At 43.2% G+C, this 9,351-nt stretch overlaps 1 protein-coding gene across 2 annotated transcripts in view; it reads right to left on the reverse strand.

Moving 5' to 3' along the window:
• The window catches only part of USP46 (ubiquitin specific peptidase 46), a gene marked incomplete at its 3' end in the record, with an annotated part of 57,816 nt that extends 50,713 nt beyond the window's left edge, over positions 1–7,103 (reverse strand). For both annotated transcript variants that reach the window (XM_082838238.1, XM_082838237.1), the window contains exon 1: positions 7,011–7,103. In XM_082838238.1, the coding sequence (XP_082694364.1) occupies positions 7,011–7,028 (18 nt within the window). In that variant the 5' untranslated portion in view covers positions 7,029–7,103. The remainder of the gene's footprint in view (positions 1–7,010) is intronic.
• Positions 7,104–9,351: the final 2,248 nt, after the last annotated feature.

Consider the following 9,351-nt stretch of genomic DNA (forward strand, 5'->3'; position numbering starts at 1 on the left):
TCCAGACCTACCTACACCTCCATACAGTCAGAAACTGAGGCTGGAGCCCTAGATGCTGCTTCTCAGACAAGCTCCAATTCATGCAACTACTGTGGAGAACAATTTGACAACACCTAGGGAAGCTGCGGGCGAGCATATCCTAAGAGCAGCATTTCCACTTCCAGGACTATATCCTGGAGAAATGGAGGCATGTGTGCAAAGAAGACAGGAGCAAGAACATTCACTGCAGCACTGTTTCCAGACAGAATATTCTGGAAACTATCCAACTGTCCCTAAATAAGGGAATGAATAGGTAAACCATTGTGAAGTCAAAAAATACTGTTAAAGAGCCCTTAGAATGAATAAATAGAAAATAAATAGATGTATATGTGTCAACATATTCTCGAATATAATTGTTGAGTGAAAAAAGATAGTCACAAAGGCTATACAGTTGTACACACACAGATATACTGCTTACGGATTCAAAAATAGAAGGATAAAGACATGCATGGTAAACACCATGGAGGGGATAGGAAAGAGACAGGGGTGGTTAGTGGTTTTTTTAAGGTAGCATATCTAAAAAATGATCTTAACCAAATATGATTAAAGTATAAGTCCGTTAAATCTGAAGGGGTGGCGTTTGGGTATATAACATATATTAAATTACATTCTTTTTTTCTATACTTTTTTGGGTGCTAATATTTTGTGATTTAACTTCTTTAAAATTACTTTCAAAAGCTTCACAGGGGATGTGATATATAGCCAGGGTTGGAAATCCCTGTTATAGGAACATAAAGCAATAAAACTCTACTATTTAATATCAGGAAATACATCTACAGAATGGCAACGATCTATAGCTCTTGAAGTTAAATTACTATCTTAAATAATTTTATATAGATTTAAAAAACCTTTCACATGGCAGATAATTTCTATAGGCTATATATTTTTTTTAGGAGGCCAAGGTTATTACCCAAGGAAAGCAACATTTCTCAAACTGTGATCCTTAGCTCACCTGCAACAGAAGGAAGCGGGAGTGAGTAGAGGAGGGAATATTTATTAAAATGCAGATTCCAGGTTTCCTGCCTTAGACCTACTTAATCAAAATCTCTGAGGGCAGAAGCCCAGAGGTTGAATTTTTAATAAAAGAATGCACCTGTGGGCACAATTCTTTCGTACACCGAAGAACCACTCAAGTATATTCTTTAAGTTAATGTTACTCATATTTTTAAAACCATACGTGTCTGCGTTCAATAAGGTGATGTTCATCATACTCTGAAAATTAAAATAAAGCACAGGGAATGTTTTCTAAATACTTGAGATCATAATTCCACAAGTACATTCAAGCAGATCCTGATAAAAACTGGTTTCCTGCACAGTGTATCTGACCTGAAGGACAAAGAAATGTATTTCAGGAAGAACATTAACTTCACGTTGCCTTTCTAAGAGAACTTCAAAAAGCAACTGGGTAAGCAAAGCTCCACAGGTCCAGCCCTGCTGCTATTCTCACCGGAAGAGGCCCCAGACACGATTTTCACCAAAGCCAAATTCGATTAAACAAGGCATGAACGATGTAACTTGAACTGAGGCCTGGCTAGCACAGTAAAAGATCCCAAATTTCCTCTCAACACTCAAGACTATCTTCTCCATTCTCGTCTATAATCCTTTTGCTACATTTTCCCCACCTTGTTATCATGTCCCCAGCCTCTACCTTCCATTCCATCCTTATCTTGCTTGACTTTTTCTTTGGTCTCCCTGATGCTCCCCTTCATTTTCCTTTTCCCTACGTGCAGACAAAACCAACACCGCAATCCTGACTTTCAAGCCCTAGAAAACTGCTCTCGAGCCCCTGGATTCGAGCCCCTGGATTTAAAACAACCCAGGGCTTCCCTGGGGGTGCAGTGGTTAAGAATCCACCTGCCAATGCAGGGGTTTGAGCCCTGGGCCGGGAAGATCCCACATGCTATGGAGCATCTAAGCCCGTGTGCCACAACTACTGAGCCCGAGCACCACAGCTACTGAAGCCTGCACACCTAGAGCCCGTGCTCCGCAACAAGGGAAGCTGCCGCAATGAGAAGCCCGTGCACCACAACGAAAAGTAGCCCCCGCTCTCAGCAACTAGAGAAAGCCCGCGCGCAGCAACAAGGACCCAACACAGCCAAAAATAAATAAATAAAAATTTAAAAAATAATAATAATAAAACAACCCAGCACAGGGACTTCTCTCGAGGTCCAGTGGTTAGGACTCGGCGTTCCCACCGCCAGGAGCCCAGGTTCAATCCCTGGTCAGGGAACTAAGATCCCACAAGCCGTGTGGTGCGGCTGAAAAAGAAAAAAGAGAAAAAAAAGAAAAAAACAGCACAAAGGGTGGTGGTGGTGGGGATAAATTAGGAGTTTGGGGTTAACATATACACACTAGTGTATATAAAATAGATCACCAAGAAGGACCTACTGTGTAGCACAGGGAACTCTACTCAATATCTTGTAACAACCTATAATGGAAAAGAATCTAAAAAACAATATATATATATGTGTGTATAACTGAATCATTTTGCTGTACACCTGAAATTGACACAACATTGTAAATCAACTATACCTCAATAAAAAGTTTTTTTTTAAATAAAATTAAAAATAAAAACAACCCAGCAGGGACGAAGGGAGAGAGTGGCATGGACATATAGAACACTACCAAATGTAAAACAGATAGCTAGTGGGAAGCAGCCGCATAGCACAGGGAGATCAGCTGGGTGCTTTGTGACCACCTAGAGGGGTGGGATAGGGAGGGTGGGAGGCAGACGCAAGAGGGAGGAGATATGGGGATATATGCCTACATACAGCTGATTCACTTTGTTATACAGCAGAAACTAACACACCATTGTAAAGCAATTATACTTCAATAAAGGTGTTAAAAAAATTCATAATAAAAGAAAGAAAAAAACAACCCAGCAGGGCTTCCCTGGTGGCGCAGTGGCTGAGAGTCTGCCTGCCAATGCAGGGGACACGGGTTCGAGCCCTGGTCCAGGAAGATCCCACATGCCGCGGACCAACTAGGCCCGTGAGCCACAACTACTGAGCCTGCGCGTCCGGAGCCTGTGCTCCGCAACACGAGAGGCTGCGACAGTGAGAGGCCCACGCACCGTGATGAAGAGTGGCCCCCGCTCGCCGCAACTAGAGAAAGCCCTCGCACAGAAACGAAGACGCAACACAGCAAAAATAAATTAATTAATTAATAAACTCCAACCCCCAACATCCTCTTAAAAAAAAAAAAAACCCAGTAAAATAAACACATGAAAAGATGTTCAGCCTCACTAGGAAACAAGAAATTGCAAATTTTAAACCACAAAGATATCATTTCACACCCATCAGACTGGCAAAACATTAAGTCTAACAATACTGAGTGTCTGCAAGCATGTGGAGCAACTGAAACTCCCAAACCTGCTGGCTGGAATGCAAATTGGAGAGAAATAAGGCAATATATTAGAGTCAAAGATGCCCATTTCCTTTGACCCAGCCATTTCCCTTCTAGGTATGCACCACAGAGAAACTCTAAACAGATGCACAGGGAGACAGGTTCAAAACTGTCATGGCACACACACACAAAATTCTAATGCAACAATAAAATGAATTAATATATTGTAGCACATTCATGTGATGGAATATTATACAGCAGCTAAAATAACCTAGAATTACATGTATTTGCATGGATAAACCTCAAAATCATTCTTTAAACAAAAGCAAACAAATTGTTCAGCATTACAAACATGAGGAAGCAAAACTCAAATCTGGTTTATGAAGACCTACATAACTAGTAAAGGTATAAAAACGTGTGATAAACACCAAATTCAGAAGAGTGGTCATTGTCTGGTGGGAAGGGCATGAGATGGGGAAAGGTTCACTTGTATTTGTAATATTTCATTTCTTCACAGGATGGAAGATACTGGGTGTTCACTCTTATCAGTCTCCATATTTTTCTGTAGGCCTGAAATTTATCACCACCTAGAAAAAGGGTCCCAAGTCTGAGCTACTTGAGAGCATCTGGGGGTTCTGGGAGTGGAATCAGAACTTGACGGGGACTTCCCTGGTGGCCCGGTGGCTGAGACTCCGCACTCCCAACGCAGGGGGCCCAGCTTCGATCCCTGATCAGGGAGCTCGATCCCGTGTGCCGCAACCAATACCAGGCGCAGCCAAATAAATACCTTTTTTTTTTTTAAAAAAAAGAATTTGATGGGCAGGAGGAAGGTTGAACCTACAAATGGAAAACTCAGAGAACCAACAGGGTTCCCCTCTCGCTCTTCAAACTACCCATGGCAAATCATCGTTCTCAGAATTGCGGTAAAATTCCATGTAGAGGACTTACGACATCCCCAAAATTCGAAGCCACAATCCCAGAACAGAAATATTCCAAAAAGCCTTTAGTGCCGGGGTTGGTTGCTGACACAGAATTTATTTGCCTCAAGAAACGTGTCTGCTGGTTCATTTTGGGGTGGCCTATTCTCGTAAAAGATCAGCAAGGCCTTTCAAACCCTTAGACTAGCATTTGGTTCCACCACAAGTGAAGGTTTATTGTAAGAAGTTACATTAAAATACTTAGGCCAGAAGAGTTAACTAGACTAAAAGACACCATTTTTTTACATCTCTCCCAATCGATTTGCTTTGGGCTGGCTCCGTGGGTAGGCCAGAGATAAAACCACCAAGAGATACCTTTCTGATGATACCACAGAATTAAACACCATCATAAAACCTCAACTCATTCAAACTAACTAAACAGACTGGGGCAGGGGGGAGAGGGAGGGGGAAGACGTGAACTAGACAATCTTCTCTTAATTGCTCAAGAGAATCAAAACTGAAAATTACTTTCAGTTACAACCCAAACACACCAAAATTCCACATTAATGAAAAATAAATAAATAGGTTTTATTGTTTGGGTGAACTGGAACACACATAGCTGATATCCAGAAAATGGTATCACATTAATTCTAACTAAATATTGTCATTCAGCTTTGTTTTCCCTTACGATTCCAAGAAAAACAAAGAAGAATCTGTAGACCTAATTGTCAGGTCCTAACCCAACACAAACTCCTCCATATTAGATCTGAGAGGCCAGAAGAACAGAGTTTTTCTTTAAACATTAACCCATGCCACCTCAGGCTGCAATTTCTAAATCTGACAAGTATCAGTGGAGACGCTCACACATGACCTTAACCTCTCCGAGCTGACATATTAAACTCAACTTACGATTTCCAATTATCTTTGACAACGGGAAGGAGTAACAGTAACAGAGGAAGAAGCAAGTTATCTCTTCCAAATTTTGAGATTTACATATTTTTAAATAACTTAAAAATTTTTTTTCAACTATTCTCAAAACACTTGCCTCAAATAAGTAACTGACTTACCAACATAAAGTGATCTCTATAAAAATCCTCTAGCGTTGTTACAAATGTTTACTAATTTTACTTCCCCTTCATATCAAGGTGACTTCATCTATGTACAAGAATTCAAATCTGGCACTCACAGTGGTGTCCAATAATATCCTGGGGTTGTTCAATGAATGCTGAAATGGTAATATCTGGTAAATTCAATACAGTTTTAAACAAAGTAGTTAGCCACTCAAGTCAAGACTCCAGAAACTACTACTCACTAAGAAGTTTCTGACAACCAAAAAAATATATATCAGTTTTACAAGCTGAGGAAAAAAACTAAGGTCCCAAGAAATGTAACAATTTGTCCAGAGGCACCATTAGACTCAGGCTTAGCTGGAGAAACACTCAATGGCACAGATTCCAGTTCTAGGTTACGCTGACCATAATCATGTCCTCATACCAAATAAAAAAAATAGTCAAACTTGAGTCAAATGCAAATTATATTACAGAAACATCCTGCTGTGTTCATCAGTCCACTGAATCGCTTCTGAGATTTTGTTCAACCTTTAACCCTGTGGATACCACACTGCATTGAAATTGTTTCATCTTTACCAATGTTTTACCCACAAGATAAGAAACCACTGAGCTCCTTGGGGACAGGGACTCACCTCATTCAATTAAGTACCTGCACATAATATGTGCCAACACTAACATAAAGGTCCTCAACAGATGGCCATTTTCAGGAACAAAATGTAATCTATTTGACACACAGCATTTCTTCCATGGCACAACTTACAGCGCTATTAACAAGTGAAATTAAGATTTGATGATTTAGGCCAATTTGCATCAGTACCAGTCACATTTCTAGAGGGCACATTGGGTTTCTCCTAACAAATGCTTCCTCTTTAGAAAATTCCTCAGGCTCTTCAAACCGAAAATCTACCCCCCAAAAAACCTTCCATTTGTAGGGCCATAAAAATATGTAGGAAGTTAAATCCATTGGTCTGGACAAAAGTCACAAGATTATCAACAAGGAACATTTCCTTATGATTGGTAGCGGCTAGTACATTTTAAAAATTACAACACACCAGCCAAACAAGCTTTACTATCTCTGAACCAGACACGCTGTGTGGCTAAGCTGACAAGCCCTAAGCAAGCTGATCAAGAATCACTATGGCAGGAATTCACACGAAGTGAAATTAAAACAAATGGGAACTCGCATTAAACTGCCAATGGAATGTAAAACTTCAGTGGGGTAGGGGACAAGTGGGGGGATGTGAATATTTTCCACAACCCCTGTATCTAAAACTGGCACAAGAAGTGTGGGGAAAAGAGAAGGTGTTTATTTTTCAATCACACAAAGGATTTGCTACAAGGTTTTTCCTGCTCTGCTGGGTCCTTTCTTGTCCGCTGGATGAAACAAATCCACTTCTCAATGCTAGGTCGGTTTGTACAAGTCTTACCTAGAAGGATGATATCTTTTAACACTCTTTCTGGACACACATCAGCCTGTTTAAAATAAGCCAAATGACCTGCTTAAAAAAAAAAAAAAACCTGCCACTCGTTCTAACTACGACTCAGACCAGCTGGGACCAAATGGAGTTGGGAGTGGGAAGGATCAGTAAGAGCCCCAGAGAGAAATGAAACAGTGAGGAGAGACCCATAGAAAACCTACCTGGAAACAATGCATCATCAAGTGAAGAATCTAAAGAGAAGTCCAATGAAAAACGTATGTTTGATCAAGTGAAAAGACAGCAGTCTCTTCATCACGGAGCCTCCTCTGTCGGAAGCAAGACTGGGAGGGGACACGATGACCTGAGCAGCCTTTTATAAGGGGCGGAGTTAAGGATTCCCGTCCCAGCCTCCCTATACTGCAGTCAGCTTGCTTTGCATAAATGAACATGTGGGTTATCTTAGTGGCTGCTTCCATCAGGTACAAGAAGACATCAAACCCATTGTCCTTTAAACCACTGAAGATGACATAATAACAAGAAAGATGATGTTGATAACAACTAACACTCAGTGAGTACTTGCAACATACTAGGCTCAGTAACTCACTTAATACAACAGTCCCATGAGGTAGGAACCATTATCATCCCCTTCTTATAGATAAGGAAAGTAGTAGAGAGAGCAACTTGTTCAAGGACAAAAAGCTAGTATATGTTAGAAGCAGGTCACTGAACCCAGGAAGTCTGACTTTAGAGCCCAAGCTCTTCATATCACTTACTCCAGGCACAGTGTCCATATAGAAACTAGAAACGTAAGACTCCCTAGTTATGAATTATTGGTTCCTCACCTCACCTGGGTGATGACCCTAAATTTGGGGCCTTTTTAGGGACTCCATATGAGATGCCAACTTTCCAGACACAGTGCTAGCCTGCTCCTCTCATGTCCTCCCTGCAGCTTGCCTCCCTGGCCAAGTTTCACTGGAAACAGGTTGTGACATTCTACTCAGGTGTGCCACCAAGAAGCCCCAACTGCACTGAGGGCCAAAAAAAAAAAAAAAAAAGCAGGGGACTGACTTCATCTTGGGACGTGCTAGCTCTCAAGTTTCCAGCCTGCTTCAATACAGAGAGGTGTCGCCACACACAAGCAGGACAGGAACACAACCAAGAGCTTCACTGCCCTGTAAGCCCGAGGCCACCCCAGCAGGCACGAAAGAGAGTATTGGAGATGCTCTGGTTTCAGAGCTCCCCTCAGGAGCTGGTCTTAGCAGACAGAGAGATGGAGAGGAAAGGCATCATCTTTTCACTGCACCAAGCGACATTAATGCCACTCGACAGGAAGGACCAGAAGACCTGTCTCCGTGTGGAGAAGGAAGGAAGAGAGGAAATGTAAACGTGCCAGGAGCCACTCACCACATCTGGTCCTGCACCAGTACCTTTGCAGCTATCACTCTGGGAAGGCCCAGCAACTGCTCTGCCGACCACAGCGGTAGCCGCGTCCAACGGTGCTGAAAACTGAAGCCAGCACCAGTGGGTCTTGGTTCCACCCCTGAGCTAACACATGGCTCCCTAATGCTCCTTTCCCATGTGTTAATCTTGCAACAGAATGTGGGACTGAAGATTTATAAAGCTGGGTGATGGGGGAAGGGCAGCCAGATCACCTTACTCCCAGGCTTCTCAATCAAGCCTCCTCAGATTCCCTTTAGTGGCCTGTATTATTAGCTTCAAGGGAGGTTCCCCCAAACTGGCATTAAAAGAGCATGTGTTCCACTCAGCTGGGGGGAGGGGAGACTTGATGCGGGGCGGGGGAACCCTGGAGAGCTAAGGCAAAGCACACACTCTCTCATCCTGCACAGGAAGGCAATGCCTTACTCCAGGGGCGAGCTGTGCTCTCCAAGGCTCTGACAAGTAGAGGTACCAGCAGGATGCACCCTGGGGACCCAAGGGCTGGAGGTTGTTCCTGCAGAAAATGAAAACGAAGGGAAAGCAATGGGAGAAACCCAAGTTAAAGTGATCACCACGTCATGGACCCAGTCCAAATTGGAGCCCAGCAAGGTCCCCTTGCGGTGTCCACGCCCACCAGTCCGCGCTTAGGTCTACAGTGGAGCAGGCAGGATAATCCTGGAGACCAATTCCACGCCCCCAGCCTGCCCCACCCTTAGGGCCTCTAATTGTTACTGCCTTATAACCTTGTCCCCCTTTCACAGATGGGAAAACTGAGGCATCCAAAGCAAATGCCATGCTTTCCTAAACCAGGTAGAAGTTCACTTCCCTAACCACAATTTTGCACTTTTTTACAGCTCTATCACATTTCAGATTTCACCAGATACACCTACTGCCTCTGCAAAGTGAATCTTAAATACAGTTTAAGGAGTGAACTAAAAAATGAGATGAGGGCGGTCAGGGAGTCCGGCAGGGCTTATCTGTGGCAAGGACAGGATGGGTGCCCCCCCCACCAGCTTCTCCTCCAACCCGGTCCCCCGGGACATCCGGGTTCTGCCTCCCCCCCAAGACGCTTCCACCGCAACCCGAGGGCGGAGGCGCAGCGGCTCGGCCCGGGGACCGGCAAGC

Source organism: Leucopleurus acutus (genome assembly GCF_964270905.1).
Source record: "Leucopleurus acutus genome assembly, chromosome: 4".
In the NCBI taxonomy this organism is placed as follows: domain Eukaryota; kingdom Metazoa; phylum Chordata; class Mammalia; order Artiodactyla; family Delphinidae; genus Leucopleurus; species Leucopleurus acutus.